The sequence below is a fragment of the Emydura macquarii genome, unplaced genomic scaffold (genome assembly GCF_026122565.2).
Source record: "Emydura macquarii macquarii isolate MOO-44397 ecotype Brisbane River unplaced genomic scaffold, CSIRO-AGI_Emac_v2 contig_3108, whole genome shotgun sequence".
Lineage (NCBI taxonomy): Eukaryota > Metazoa > Chordata > Testudines > Chelidae > Emydura > Emydura macquarii.
In genome coordinates this window covers 1,185,872-1,202,964 of record NW_027133245.1, presented here as the reverse complement: position 1 = coordinate 1,202,964, position 17,093 = coordinate 1,185,872, and the positions used below count along the sequence as shown (strand labels likewise).

General features: G+C 36.9%; 1 protein-coding gene across 1 annotated transcript in view; it reads right to left on the bottom strand.

The window, feature by feature from the left end:
• CRACD (capping protein inhibiting regulator of actin dynamics) overlaps positions 1-1,327 on the bottom strand; it is a 48,346-nt gene extending 47,019 nt beyond the window's left edge. The window contains exon 1 of the mRNA XM_067530530.1: positions 1,202-1,327. Coding sequence (XP_067386631.1) covers positions 1,202-1,312 — 111 coding nt within the window. The 5' untranslated portion in view covers positions 1,313-1,327. The remainder of the gene's footprint in view (positions 1-1,201) is intronic.
• Between the last annotated feature and the right edge of the window lie 15,766 nt (positions 1,328-17,093).

Here is a 17,093-nt window from a genome sequence, read left to right as displayed (position 1 = left end):
GCCTCCTCCTAAGAAGCACACCTATCAAACACCTTGAAAAATGAAACATCCACCCAGTCCTTAAGAACCCAGTTACTTGACCCAGAAGAATTTTCCAGTTACTGTCCTGTCTGGTACCTCATTCTGGCATCTCAAATAGGCAGAGTTTGGTTTGTGAGCAGAGTTTAGAGGAGTACAATTAATTTCCCCCTGCCCTCCAGTTCAACCTGTGAGTGAGCATTTACACAGCACCGACAAGCTCTCAAAGTCCTGCCCCAACATGCCCTGTGCCCACTGTAAAAACAGAGATACATTTTTGAAACATAGCTCTTCTTCAACTCTTCCAAAGTCCAATTAGGGTTAAGGAGAAAATCTTTTAAGTATATTACAGAGCACAAAATTAATTAGGCATTAATGGGACAGGAATCATGGAAGGCAGGTATGAAAGGAGGGCTGGTAAATAATTCCTTAACAGCAGGGCATGGTTTTATTTAAGAAGGAAGCCATTTACATATTTATTTATTTTGAAGAGCTGAATGCATCTGAAATGCAGGTGGACTGGCAAAAGAACAATGGCAAGGTTATTCAAGAGGTTTGTTTTTATTCATTTAGAACCTCAAGGACAAAAATAGAAGCCAAATGAAAAGTAAGACCTTTGAGGATTGATTACTTCTACATCCTGCAAAAAGGCTAATGCATTTTTAAAACAATGGGAAAGCATACAAACAAATTTGTAATCAAGAAGCAAATGGATATGATTTAAGTGACTAAAAGGTAAGGACTATAAAAATTAATGGGGAAATATGAAAGGGCAAAAGAGGAAAAAATACTTAAAACAACATGGAAGAGAAATCTGTGTGTTGTATCCCATTTTTCCTCCTCTGTTGTCTAGTTAGGTCCCTACCCTGCAAGCTGGTCCAAGGGGGTCAACGCATACTTCCACATGGAACCTCCCTTACACTTTAATGGGTTGCCACATGCGTGCAGGGTGCATGTATCAACTCACAGGATTGGGGACATAGGTTCTAAAGGCAAATCCCCAGCTAGTGTAAATTATCATAGTGCCACTGCAGCTATGCTAGTGTACAGCAGCTGAGGATCTGCCCCTAAGTTCTTCACGGAAGCAACCAGTCTTCTTACATGCTTAGCATGCTGTGGAGCATGATAAAAAGAACATTTTTAACATGTACACCTATATAGTCACATGCTTTTTACTTCTTACCTGAAGGGTTTTGACTTTGTTGTCCTGTGACATTGCTTGGACTCCCTGCTCACTCTCTGCTTGCCCATCAGGTATAAAAATACTGTCATGGGAAAAGGCTCGAGTGCCCATAGTATAGTTGGAGGATCTGAAATGCAATTCAGATACACAGTACTTAATTTTATATAGATACTCCAAATCAGTGATTCCCATAGCCCTGTGCACACCACCTGGGTTCCTCAGCAGTAGCTCCCTTCTGCAGCCAGGGGGATGGAAGATCAGTGCTCCCCTCCCTCTGGCTCCAGCAGGGACCACAGCACGTAGGGACCCAAGGAGAGCGCTTTGCTCTCTGCTAGAGCCGGGGGAGCGGAGCGCTGATCTGCCATCCCCTTGGCTGCAGCCAGGAGCCTGCATCGGTCTTGTAGCCCCACGGAAACACATTCCTCCTGGGTCCTTAGGCAGCGGCTCCCTTCTGCAGCCAGCAGAAGGAGCGCCGTGGACCACTTTGAAAGCCCCCGCAGGCCACTATTGGCCCCCGGGCCACAAGTTGGGAACCACTGCTCCAAATGATTCCTGCAATTCATTCTTACAGTAACTCCCCTGGCCTATATCCTTTTATCTGTTCTCTTCTACATAGATATTTATACCACCCTCATCACTGTAGTATCTGAGCGCCCTGTAGCAGCTCATTAACCAACATGACTGACATCTGTTACATGTGGTTCATTATCTCTCATCCACTGCCCAGCGGGTGAACTGTGTGTGGAGTTGAGTGGTTTGTTTTGGTAAAATTTATTTTGATTTGATTTTTTAAATGCACACATTCTCTCTATTTTATATATTAAATGCTGCTTAATGATATTTCTTTGTGTACTGAACACTGTCACATGGACAATTTGGTCAAGAGGAAAAGACCAAGAAATAAAACTGGGAAGTTTTTTCCTCGTGTACACACTGACACAAAAAGAAACTAACTTTATCAGATGTGATAAGTAACAGTTTGAAAAGCACACACATTTTTGAAGTTTTAATTGAAAGGAAAAATAATTCAAACTTGAAAAAAATATTCTTCCTGCCCTATTCTGAAATGGGGTGGTCCATGAGATAGATTTTTGCACACAAGTATCTTTTGTTTCCAAAGAGATCTCTTGAAACCGGAGACAGGTCACATGTTCACAATAAAAACCTCAAATCTCATGAAACTCACCTGGTTTTGTTACATACTCTAAACTCAGCCCATGTTTATCAAAAAGTTTTCAGGCCACTCAAGGAAGTATGGGAACAGTATTAATTTATAATTTCCCATAAAACCACACAAAAACTGCAGGTTTTTTGTTTTTGTTTTTTTGTTTTAATTGTTTTTTGGCTAAAGTCAGGGTTAAATGTAAAAGCAGATGAATGGTGGTGGTATCAATTGAGTTTTACTTTGAGTTTTTCATATACCTGAACCAGAAACTTGAAGCAAAATTCAGGGGAAGTAAACTCACCCATAGCATAACCAAAGACAATCTTCATGCAAAATTGACAACTTATCCCCAACTCTAACTGGATCATTCATTTAACTGAGAAATCTCATTGACCAGTTATGAAAATAAAATTTCATATAGATTGCAAACTCCAAATTCTATCTCAAGGAAGGATCAGGAAGGGAGGAGCAAGGTGGATTGATACATGATGAAGAGAGGGGGATCTAGTGATTTCTAACCCCGGCTCAGATAGGGATTGCTTGTGTGATCTTGGGAAAATCACTCAAACTCTTTACTTCAGTTTTTTCCATCTGTAAACCTGGGATAAAACAGGAATGTTGAGAAATTAAAATAATGTTCATGAAACACCTTGAATGTGAACATTGCTATAAGGGTACACACTAAGTGTTATGATGATGGCGTATGTGAACTGCGATAAAAAACGTTATGCTAATTTCTTATTTCCCTCTGACTGCTGTGTGGCTGTGGTATACCAAAGAGCATATTTGTAAAAGTTTGCATTCAAGTAGTAACTTGGCATTTAGAGAATGAGAAAAGTTAGCCTCACATTAAGACATCACTTACTGTAACACAGAGAGAGGACATCAATGTACTCTACTTGCCTACTTCTAAAGAACTGCATTGCTGCAGTCAATTGTCTCAATGGGCAGAGCTACTCTTACACATCAAGCCTCTTACACATCAGCACCAATATACGATTGGTTTGATACAAAAGATTATACCATCAGTAAGTCACCAAATGCTTGTACTGGTGGGTAACAGCTTCTATACAATTCCATATTACTTGGATTAGTAATATACAGTGGAAGACTCTCATATATCATTGCTAAATACCACAGAAACACGTGGATTTACATGGAGATGGAATCCAAGGGAACATCATGTTGCTAATAAATTAATTCTATATGTCCCCTCAATCCACAAGAAAGGGGATTAACAAAAAAAATGCCCTTATTTGCTTCTTTATAATGCGTAAAGAAAATGTGAGTTTTTAAAGAATTTTTTTACGTTAGAAATTCGTATCACGTCTAGCCTGGAATATTTTATGGTGAGTGGGAAACTAGTAAAATAATGATATCACATGAGCCAAGAGTGAAAAAAGGATTTTTAATCTGACTGTTTAAAACTTCAAAAATGAATTGACATTTTGGAGAAAAGATGTCTTTGTTAAATATCAAATCATCCTGTTTCTGCGAATTAAGCTGTCAAGGCAAAAAAATATGCACATTCTGAAATCTTCAACCAGAATTGACAGTCCTGGTATTTCTAGGGTAAAACACAAATTAAAAAAAACCTTTATCTTATATAATAATATAAAACATTAAATGAGCTGTGTTTTCTCCAATGCTTTGTAATGGTTTTTAAGTTTTCAAAATAGTCATATTCAACTATTGAGAAAGTTTCCTTGAATGTATTTAATGTAGCCTTATATAATTGTTTAACTCCATAAGCATCAGCCTTATAGTTTAAAAACTAAAATAAAGATTTACTAATAACCAACAACCACTACATTTTCTGTTCCTCTCAGAAGTTATATTAAAATTTCCTAAAGGCAAAGTGCAAAGGGTTTAAAAAAAAAATATATATATATATACAGTTTATTTTTAAACACAATAAACCATTAATAGCATTTCTTTGTGGAGGAGGGCACCCCTTATTAAACTGTTCTCCCCCTTGCAGACAAATCAAAACTGAAGCAACTCATTTTACTTTATTCAAAATTAGTATTTTAACATAACATTGCATTTGAAACAATCAATCAATCAAATATAGAGCAGTTCAATTTCATAACACTTCCACCCATGAAACAATTACAAGGGTTCATTTATACTATATACGTAATATAGATAAAATAATTCCATGGTCTTTACCTGTTTACCTAATAAAGGTACATGCATCTCTGTTTAGGAATCTGTAGAAGAAAATCTATAAAAAAAATATTTTAAAAAACCACAACCCTTCTTTGAATATCTGATACTGTATTGTTAAGGAACAATCCTGAATAGAAAGTACTGCAGAATCACACTTCCCTAGAGAGAGCTTCAGGAAGCTAGCACCTGCTCTCTTTCTGCAGACCACCACCAACTGATCTATAGACCATAATTTGAAAACCTCTTCTCTAGAGAAAATCTGGACCCAGTTGGGCCGACTTCTGAAGCCACATGAAACTAATGTTTTTGATATGAAACCCAGGAAATTTGGTAGCGTTGACTGAATTAACCCCTCTGACTAATTTGGACTTGTTTGAACTGGAAACCCAAGGTGAAATTCAACATGGGAAGGCAGTTTATGGACTCATGCAATCTATAACCAAAGAAATTGTTCATATTAAACATGACGAACTGAAACCACCATCCTTTACATAGATCTCCTGTGAACCAGCAATGGGGAATGTGCACGGTGTTAGCATTTTCATTTATCATTTACTCTTGTCAATTAAGATGAGTGCTGATTAATAACACATCACCCAGTCCATATCCTGTGGTTCAAAGGCCCCCACAAGTTTTTCTTAGCAGCATCACTCATTGACCATTGACTTTGTTTCTCAGCCATCCATCATGGACATGCACTCTCCCCTACATTTTCTGTTTCATCAACATCCTCTCTCCAGAGAGAAGTTTTTAGGCTCCACATTTTTAATTAAACCAGACCACATTTATTCTCAATCCATCCCTGTTAATCTTAAAGATATTCACTCAGAAAATTAGCAGGTGATGATAACATTTCAAGCACTAAAGGATATGATGAATTGTTTTCAGAATCAAGATTTATATATGTCCCTTGCTTTACCTGTGAGTCAGATAACGATTAAGCACTATTAAGCTCACAGTTACAGCTGTGCAAATCCATCAGCCTTTCACACATTTGTATAAGTTTAATTTAGGGCTACATTTGAAGACAATTGTTTGTATCGATCTTCTTGGGAGCCTGCAAAATCATCATTACAGATGTGGATACATGAAAAGGGAAGAGCCCAATTTGATTCTCAGAGACCAGATTGAATTTGAAGGACTAAGGCATAGATTTTATTTTGTTTTTTTTACTTGTAAGCTAAACAAGTTCCAAATCACTAGAACATAATACAACATGGAACTCAAAATGCCATTTCTGTAGAGCCACTTTTCTTGCCTGAACTGCACTTTAAGCATAGTTTAAATATGGTTTGTCTGGCCCCAGGATCAACCATGGTATAACTAGATCAAAACAACTGTGCTTTGGCCTAAATTTCTACTTGGGTTAGAACCCATTTATACATTATTATAACCTGTTTTTTCCATAAATGAATATAAACTGTGCCTAGGGTTGTTTGAACTATATAGAAACGGCTTTATCTGTACTCACTTTCAGCCAACAGTGCTTTTCAAAGCCTTCCAACTGTACATTTGATAGATCATTTTTAAAAAGTTCCTCTTTCTTTTCTTATTTTCATGATGTTCTTTCTTCAGAAAGACTGGATTTTTTTAAAGATGTCATACAAGAGATATTATTGTATTTCATTCACTACCACTACTATTCTTGTCTATGAAGATTTCCTCAACAATCGTTCTACAAAAAAAAAACCCAAAACCCCTTCTCTCAAACACACCTCTATAGACCACATTTCAGAAAGTCCTCCTTTTCCTCAACTGAATGGCATGCCAGAATGGCTTTCTATAGCTGAACCTGTGGCCCTGACAATCCTAACCACATTTAGAGGCATCAATCTGTTCTATACTCTAATACCGCCTCCAGAAAATTTGGGACAGCTGTGGCAGCAATTTATTAATACTTCAGTTGGTAATACTGAGTTGATGATGACACTTCAGAGCCTGTTTGTACCAAAAATAATTGACTCATGATCAAATTCATTTATAGAAACTGATGGGATTAACTGAATTATGGATGTGCTGTCGCAAAATATAAAGCACTTTTAGAATATTCTCAAACAAGTTATCTTTAAAGAACAGTAACAGCATAGAATAATGTTTCATTTTCACTTCCAGTATGTAGCTTTTCAAAGTCATTTTTCTAGTGATCAAAAAAAATTAACTTTCACTCTCTCTCTTTCTTGGGTTCTCATTGCCACACACTCCCTGTCACCTCAAATCTCTGAACATACAATGCAATTATGTTCCTTTTGTGACTAAGAGAAATGTTGAGGTTTTTAGTAAAACTAAGAACACATTTTTCATCTTCTATTTCTTATGGTTGTTCGAATATAATTTTCACAATTAAGAAAAAACTTGAAAGTAAAGAGAAGCGATTCTTAATAGCTGCTGAAACAGCTCACTTTCCACTCTAAACTGTTGAATGAGCTGGGTGGAATTTAAAAAAAAAATCAATTAGTTTAATACTCTGAAAAATTCTTTTTTAAAAAAAAGAGAAAGTTAAAATAAGGTGAAACATATTTGGTATATTGTAACTAAAGATGAATCAAGTGGGTGGTGCTTGATCCAGATGAGGGTTAAACTAGGATTTTGATGTTAGAGTCCAAATTGGCATCAAGGTTTGGGTTCAACAGTGCAGAAATCTGATGGATTGCTCTTGCAAGATTTTTGCCATCTTGAGGGACATCTTGAATGGTGGAAAGAATGTAGGATCAGCTGTTTTAATGAGATTTCTGCAATATTTGGCTGCATTTGATTTAGATCTGGAAATCACCACCACACAATTTACAGAAACAAGGCTGCTCGTTCTGTTAGAGATCTCACAGGAAAACAGAAAATAATCCAGGTAACAAAAAGCAGCAGCTTCAACAGAAATCCATAATGTTCCCTAAAATAAAAAAGGGCCATAAAGTAACATAGCACACAGTAGGTTATTGTACTAGACTTTCACCTCAGGAAATCTGAATTCAAATTCTCTAGCAGCTCACAAGTGAAAATTGGACTGGTGGACTTATCCTAGTCTCCCATTTGTATACATCATAATTTGGGATACTTAGAAGCAGTGTTTTCTGAAGAAAGGCCCATTACTGGAAATTCAGGTGTATTGCAAGAGAAATCAGTATTAAGGGACAAAAATCACTCCTCTCCCGAGGGCCAGCACAAGACCTATCCATCCTTTAGGTCTCACTTAAGCACTCAAAACTAGCACAGTACCAGGGCTTGCCAGACAGCCAGCAGATGCTGTGCAAGTTTCCCCTTATACAGTATTTCTACGAGTTCAGTTAAGGACAAAATTACCTCCCTGTGCAGAGGCTCAGCAGAAGACTTATATATCAGTTGAGATCTGTTTTTGAGATTTGTGTCTAGTGAGCCCCTAAGTTATTTATTGCATCATTTTCAGAACACTAATGAACTTAACATTTAGTTCTTCAGTACCCACATTTAGAGAAAATAAACATAACTGATAGTTTGAAAAAAAAAAAAAAACCTAAATTTGTTACAATCGCAAAAAAAAAAAAAAATCAGGAAACTGATTTTTCAGTATTATTTCTCAGTTTTTGATATATCATGTCCATGCTGAATTGTGACATTTGCTGGATGATGTTTGTGGCCTGATCCATCCCAAATGGGAAAGATAATCATTTGAAGTGTACAACACACATACAGTAAGACAGACTATTTTACACTGCATTACAACTATATAATCAATAGCTCCTGCCTCTGCAAATTAGAGAATCCTCTCATTAAGAGAAAATCTTAGAGTTACTTGTTTAAAGTGTACATGGTTTGAAACTTCCAGTAGTTAAGCTACCAGTAGTAACAAATTATGAATAAGAATCACACAGGTATTTATAATTAAACTTTTATTGTATTTGTTATTGTAGGGAATACTGTATTAGCAGGGATGGACTTAATAACTATTTTACATCTCTATGTTTTTATGTGGTTCTGTCAAAAATGTATTTTACTAATCAGGGCCTACTAAAGAAGCACTGTATATCTACAGTAAGATTTTGGAGACTCTTCCATTAAAGTAGGCCTTATGCTGACTAGTCTCACTTTGCTAGAAACCCAAATATTAAAGAACCTTCATCTCTTGAGTATGCAGCATTAAACACTTGGGGGCAAATTCTTCAAGGGGGCACACATATATATGCAACTGAAGGATAGAACTTAGCAAATGTAAAGACACAGAAACTGGTCATTTGTTGAAGTAATGGAGAAGAAGAAAGGCATGTTATGATTCTTGTAGAATTGTCTTAAAACCCATGGGGGTACTGAGTAAAGGTTGGAAGGTGCTTTTAAGTAGAGATGGACCTGAGCCACAAAATGTGAGTCTGGATTTTTTAATACCTTAAAGTTCAAAGGTGTTCAGATCCAGGATTTTAATTTGGTCCCTTGGAGAGAAAGAGTGACCAGCAATCAGTAAGGATCAGTTCTGCAATCAGTAAGGATTTTAAACACATCCAAACTCTGGACTTTTTCAGATTCAGTATTTTGGTACAAGCCTATCACTAATATTAAGAATTGATATTCCTGTACATCCAAAAGATCTTTGTGCTGCATGGTTTCAAACTTGTGAAGACCTAAAGCAAGTCTCGAACTCAGTTTTTGTTGTGGTATTCTGCAGTGACCAAGAAATCATGCTTAGAAACTGGAAATCGTTAAACAAGTTGTTCGTTGCAGAATGGCACCATGACATGAACTTAATAACCAAGGAAATATAATATTCTGTTCAAGATAAAAGTCAGAAGATTTTGAGAGATGTTTTGCTCTTATCTCTGTGATTAATGCCGTCCTACACCAGTTGTATATAACTAGTGGTCCTGATGTGCAATAATATAGTGATACATTTGATTATCTATATATCTTAGATAGTTTGTATTTTGTTACAAACCCTGTCTCACTTTTTTCTTATCTTCAGTTTTATTTTGTGGAGGAAAAAATGTTTGGTCCTTGAAAATGAAAAATTTTACCAAAAGGAAATACTGTGTCCTTAGTTCTTACATAATTCCAGTTCCATGCATTGGTATAGTGCAGAACGCTCACACTGCCAATTATGCCACTTTCCTGTTTCATAAACGTACCACCCACTCTCATACTGAGGAGTTCAGAAATAGAAGCAAAAAAAATACAGACAAAAAAAGGAAATGTTCTGCTCTTTGCCTGGAGTTTTGTGGATGTGTGGGTTGGTTTGGGGTGTTTTGGGTTTTTCGGAGCCAATCTTATGCTTCTACTCCTTTTAGAAATGTTCAATATAAATGAATAAATACCAGTACAGAACAACAGCTTTTTTTTTTAGTATTATCTGACTATTTTTAATAATCTACATTCACAAAGCATGTAAGAGAAGTGTAAGTTTGGAGTAGGGTCCTATTTGGTTAGCTATCCCTCCACTTATATCGTGACCAATCACCATAGTATCTGAGTGCCTTTGCATATCATGGCCCAGGAGAATTACATGCACATCTGAGAGAGTTTCCCTTTACTTAATGTTTCATAAGAAGGCTGCCTTCAACTATTTTCCCCCAGGAATGGCCCTAAAGTGGCAGAGAAGAAAAAAAGATAAAATACATTTTCCAGTAATTCTAGAAATGTATCAATATTGTAAGGGAAGCAAATGTATTAATTCTGAGTTATAGCTTTATAGCCAAGGCCCTACTTCAACTGATGGATGACTGTCAAAAAGTTGTGGCTGAGTTGCGGACAAGCCATGGAAAATTGTGGAAAAATAATAATGGATCTTATTATTTGCGGTAATAAGGGCCATTATTGCTTTTCTGCAATTTTCCATAGTTGGCCACCAGGGGAGTGGAGGCTCGGGTAGCCAGGACTCTGACTGTCAGCCCTGCACACAGTGGGCATCCACTGTCAAAATTGCAGTGGAAGCGTAATCTTACAGAATCTGCAATTTTTGCAATATCACAAGTTAAGTAGGGCCTTATGTATAGCCTCTTTTCCATTAGCTTATGCAGTACAGGGATATGAACTTTAGTTCTAAATTATGACCAGATGAAGATTATTACACATGTTGCAATAGCTGCCTGTCAGAACAGTGCTTAGATAGCAGGTTATATCATTGCATTCACAGACCCATGAACACTGTCCTCACAGGCAGGTAGATGTTATGTTAAACGTAACCTATTAATAGGTTATTATAAGTTATTCATAGGTTTACCATAAATAGGTAAACAGGAAGATGTTTTAATAGGTTATTTGAAGCAATCATGTTTAATAATCTGAATTTAGGGCCCAATTCTGCTCTCAGTTCCATGGATGCATCTGCCACTGCCTTCAAATATCTATGTATCTGAGAGCAGAAGTGAGCCCAGGGGCGCTAACCCTGCAAAGCAATCTGATCAGATAAATCCTCATACCTGTAGAGATCTACTGATGTCAGTGGATTACTTTGCAATATCTACGTTGATATTTCTTTTATTTCGGGTGAATTACTTCAGTCATTACTCAGACAAAGCTCTTATTTGGTATCAGTTGGAATTCTCCCTGCATAAGGGACACATAAAGGTGTATCTGGTAAATGGCAGATCATACAGCTGGTCAAAAACCCTCCAAACCCCAACATTTTCAATGGAAATTTTTCATCAAAATCAAATTTTCAACCTTTTTTGGGTCAAAAATGTGAAATGTGGAACCATTTCAACCAGGTCTACTAGATCACAACAACTTGGTGTGAGGAGAGAAATATCAGATAGAGCCAATATTAAAAGAGGAGAGGATGTGAAAGGGAGACTCTGAGAATGATTGAAAAGGAGGCAATTGGTATATGGAAGTGGGTGGAGGAATGCCAGAGTCCATTACAGGAGAGGGCAAGATCAAAGGCAGAGACAGACAGACAGGCTATGGTGCTACATAATAAGCCACCTTTTGGAATCAATTATTTGCTGTTAAAAGTATCAGATTTACAGAGGCTTTATTCTCAGATACATGCACTATAGCTTTTTATCACTTACTATCCCCAAATTACATCTAATGCTGTCAGATTGCCACTAAATTAGGTTTGTTAAATAATGGAAGAACATAAATAAGAAGGAAAGATGGCATGTGGAAGGTGTTTTGTGAATGAGAGAACTATGCAAATGCTGAGTTAGTAACATAAACACATCTCAGTCAAATGTCAAATCTTATGGGATAGATTTCTCCCTGCAGCTGAAAGCCATCAAGGAGATGGTTGTATCTTCCTGATCCTGCAGTGGTCAGCCCCAATGTAAATTAGAGCAGCTGAGGAGTTTATGTCCACTGGGAGTTCCCTGGTGCAAGGGGATTTCTCTGCTGGTGCATTGGAGAATCCTGCCCAATATCTGAGCTGTCGTCTGTTACAGAACTCCTCTATTAATCCACTGTTCAGGAGCTATCCCAGTTTTCACCAGCTGAGAGTCTGGCCTAGAGTAACTAATGTTACTTGGTTTTAATTTCCATGGGAATGTTCTAAATTTTATTTCATAATAATGATAATAGCATAAATCATATCGGATACTGTATAATGCTGAACAAATGGAAGGGGCAGGTAGGAACACCATCTCCTTTGCTCTACAAGACACAGTAGACCAGGCTTCTCAAACATTGCAACCACCAAGCAGCAGGAGAATATGTTTTTGCCTGACTGGACATCAGTACAAATTATTTAATTGTTTATTAACTGTTTTTATAGGGATCAGGATTAGTGATTAGGCTGAGTAGTGAACTCAGTTCTTTTGGTCTGCAAGAGTTTGTTAAGGATTTTTTCCTGGCTTTGCTTTGTGGGAGGGTCATATCTGGGTTTTTTTGAAATATTAGGTTTTAATGAATCCAAAACCCAAAGCAAAGCTATCTGTCTAGGTTTTTATTTCCAGTTCATCAACACCGTACCCAGACACCTGACAAGTAGTATATTATATTTTAAAGTTTCTCTCCCTCCCCAACACAGGTTTTTAAAAAATTCTGTGAAAGCTAAAAACTGCCAAAACTGAAGAATGTTTTCTTGCCATCCAGTTAAAACTCTGAAAAAAAAAAAAACCCTCAAACATAAGTTTCACAAAGTTGTCACCAAAACCAGACTCACTAAAACCCAGGCATAGACTTTGTGTTGTACCAATACTCAAATACTATCCCAAAAGCTGTACAAAGTTCTAATGATAAAGTCTTTTTTTGTCCATACAAAGACAATACATGAAATATCTGGAAAAACAAACATGAAAAACAGCTTTGTTTTTTTAAATTGAGGACACTATAAAAATATCTGAAAATCAGCCAATAGTTATCAGCCATTATAACTGTGCTAAATGCAGCTGTTTTCATGTTTGGCCAGTGCTATAAGTATAAGAATGTCTGAAATTTATGAGTGGAGTATGAATGTGTATGTGAATGATCTATAAAACCCCCCTAATAAGATAAATTAAAAATAAGTTCCTTTATGTTTTGTATTGTAACAAAGGTGAGTTTTTACAAGTTATCATTTATGTTTATTTTTTAAATTGAGGGACTAAATAGCTAAACTGTAAGAGCATTTAAGTTCATGAAAACTATTCACCAGTAGCCTGAAAGGAGGCAATGCACACATTCGTACTAGACTTACATCAGGCTTTGGACTTTGAGTTGAAGACAGAGCAGGACTAGAATTTGGAAGCAGAGACATCTCAAATTATTCTTGTGAGATTTTGGCCGAAACTGGCATGGATTGTGTAGGTTTAACTAATTTGGTATGATTTCTGTCATATTGGGCCACATCCAAACTGAGACTAAAAAATAGGTCACTTTTGGTTTGGGATCTAGCACTAAAACTTTGGTTGTGCTTCGGATCAGAGATTTGAATCTTAACGCTCTTTAATCTAGGGGGATAGAGTCAGATTTGAGATACTGGACTAGGTCCATCTATAGCATAAAATCAGACAGTCGATATCTTCAGGAAGGACTGGATGGTATTGATAAGTAACTGAGTAATACATCTACCCTACCCTGTTCTCCTGCACACATGTAAACAGCAACGTTTTTGTGATGTTCCCAAAAAATCTGATGGGATGGAATACAGACTCCCATAAGTAGGACAAGTGAACTGCACTGTACACCTTTAAATTACATGCAAATCTGAGCCATGTGGTGAACATATCATCAGCATAGATGTTTTAAAAAATACTAAAGCAAATTTAAATAAGGAGGCTGTGATTCAGTGTTCAGAAACAGGAATGCAAATGAGTTTCTTCTATTCATTATTTCTTGCTTACTTGGTTAAGCACCATGTAACATTTTAAGGTAACTATTGGGTAATTACTTAAGTAATGATAAAAAATAATTTTAGAAATGAGGAAAATATAATTACATCTGCATTTTAGGCCAGTTTCTATGGCAACAAGAGTGAATGTCATCGATTGGCAGTTTCTATCTAGGGCAATGTCTTGAACAGATTAGTTATTCTCAGACACATAAAATGCTAAATAGAAAATTAAATATTCTCACAAACTAAACTGGAGAAGCTGAAGACTGGTATTATATCATTATAGTGTATACATTTTATCATATCCTATTCCTGAGATATAGATATAGAATCCAGTGTACTTGGAGAACTGGAAGGGTACAGAATATAAGAACATAAGAATGGCCAAACTGGGTCAGACCAATGGTCCATCTAGCCCAGCATCCTGTTTTCCAACAGTGGCCCATGCCAGAGGCTTCAGAGGGAATGAATCGAACAGGGCAATTTCAAGTGTCATCTAATATCACCTTCTGGCAACTGGAGGCATAAGGACACCCAGAACATGGGGTGGTGTCCCCGACCATACTTGGCTAAAAGCCACTGATGACCTGTCCTCCATTAGCTTACCTAATTCTTTTTTGAATCCAGCTATACTTTTGACCATCAGAACATCCCACAGCAACAATTTTCACAGGTAGACTGGGTGTTGAGTGAAGTAATACTCCCCTGTGTTTCTTTTAAACTTGCTGCCTATTAATTTCATTAGGTGACCCCTAGTTCTGAAGAGTAAATAACACTTTCCTAGTTACTTTCTCCATACACTTCATGATTTTATAGACTTCTATCATATCCCCACTTAGTTGCCTCTTTTCTAAACTGAACAGTCCAAGTCTTTTAAATCTCTCCTTGTATGGAAGTTTTTCCATATGCCTAATCATTTTTATTACCTTTATCTCTACCTTTTCCAATTTTAATATATCTTTTTTTGAGATGGGACGACCAGAACTGCATGAAGTACTCCAGGTGTAGGCATAACAGGGATTTTATATAGTGGCATTATATTTTCTGTTTTGTTATCTATACTTTTCCTAATGGTTCCTAACACTGTTAGCTTTTTTGACTGCCATTGCACATTGAATGGATGTTTTCAGGAAACTATCCACAATGATTCCAAGATCTCTTTCTTGAGTTGGCAATGGCTAATTTAGATCTTATCATTTTCTATTTTTTCCAATGTACATTACTTTGCACTTATCAACACTGAATTACATCTGCCATTTTGCTGCCGAGTCACCCAGGTTTCTTTTTTTAAATCTTCATATTCAGCAACTATTCTGAGTAATTCTGTACCATCTGCAAATTTCACCATCTCACTGTTTACCCCTTCTCCAGATCGTTTATGAACATGTTGAACAGCACAGATCCCAGTACAGATCACATGGGGGATCCTGCTATTCACCTCTCTCCTTTGTGAAAACTAACCATTAGTTCTTACCATTTGTTTCTTATATTTTAACCAGTCAGAGAGGACTTTTCCTCTTATATCATGACTGCTTACTTTGCTTAAGAGCCTTTGGTGAGAGACTTTGTGAAAGGCTTTTTGAAAATCCAAGTACACTAGATTGACTGGATCACCCTTATCCACATGCTTGTTGATACCTTTGAAGAATTCTAATAAATTGATGAAGCATGATGTCCCTTTACAAAAGCCGTGTTAACTCTTCCCAGCTATATTGTGTTCCTCTATGTGTCTGATAATTCTGTCCTGTACTATCATTTCAACCAATATGCCTGGACTGAAGTTTGGCTCACCACCAGCCTGTAACTGCCAGGATTGCCTGTTTTTTGGGGTTTTTTTTTAAACAGTCATCTGGTACAAAGGCTGATTTAAGCAATAGGTTACATACTGCAGTTAGTAGTTCTGCAATTTCATATTTGAGTTTGCGTGAATACCATCTGGTCCTGGTGACTTATTACTGTTAAATTTATCAACATGTTCCAAAACCTCATCTTTTGACACCTTAGCCTAGGATAGTTCCTCAGATCTGTCACCTAAAAGGAACGGTTCAAGTGTGGGAATTTTCCTCACATGCTTTGCAATGAACACCAATGCAAAGAATTCATTTAGCTTGTCTACAATAGACTTGTCTTCCTGGAGTGCTCCTTTAGCACCTCAATTGTCCAGTGGCCTCACAGACTGTTTGGCAGGCTTCTTGCTTCTGGCGTACTTAACATTTTTGCTGTTAGTTTTTTGCTAGTTGCTCTTCAGATTCTTTCTTAGCTTGTCATCCTATACTTTTACATTTGACTTGCCAGAGTTTATGGTTCTTTCTATTTTCTTCACTAGGATCTGATTTCCAATTTTTAAAGGATATCTTTTTGCCTATAACCACCATTTTTACTCTGCTATTTAGCCATGGTGGCATATTTTTGGTCCACTTACTATTTTTTTCTTTGGGGTATGCATTTAGTTTCAGCCTATATTATGATGTTTTTAAATAATCTCCATCCAGTTTGCATGCATTTCACCCTTATTCTGTTCCTTTTAGTTAGCTTCCTCATTTTTGTGCAGTTTCCCTTTTTGAAGTTAAATGGTACTGTGGCAGGTTTCTTTGGCATTTCCCCTCCTCCCCACAAGGTTGTTAAATTTAATTCATTATGGTTGTTATTACTGAGCAGTTATTACTGGAACCAGATCCTGTGCTCCACTTAGGACTAAATCAAGAACTCTCCCCATGTGGGTTTCAGGACAAGTTGTTCCAAGAAGCAGTCATTTATGGTGTCTAGTAGCTCTGTTTCCCTTCTGAGATGACATTTAATCAGTCATTATGAGGATAGTTGAAATCCCTCATTATTACTGCTTTTTTTTGCCTTTGTAGCATCTCTATTCTCCCTGAGCATTTCACAGTCATCTTCCAGATCAGGTGGTCGGTAGTATATTCTTACTGCTATATTCTTATTGTTCACACATGGAATTTCTATTCATAGAAATTTTCTATCCATGTTCTTTTGATTCTAGAAATTTCACATCCTTCTAACCTTTTCACTTTGTACCTTCCAATACAGCTTATGTTCCATAACTGCTGATGTTACTTATGTTGACTATAAAAGACTATCTGTTACCATTGCCAAAAGAAAGTAACATCACTGATCAGGAGTATCATTTTCATTTACTTTGAAAAATAGTTAAACATATAAAATGTGTATTCCTACAACCTCAACTTCCAGCATACACTATGACATGAGGTATGGACCCTACTTAACAATGTTTTAGTCAAGACCGAGCCATACGCACGCAGGAAGCTATATTCATTTTTTTGGTAAGATCAGATACGTTCTGTATGCACAGCAGCATGAAGTTCAGGAATGTC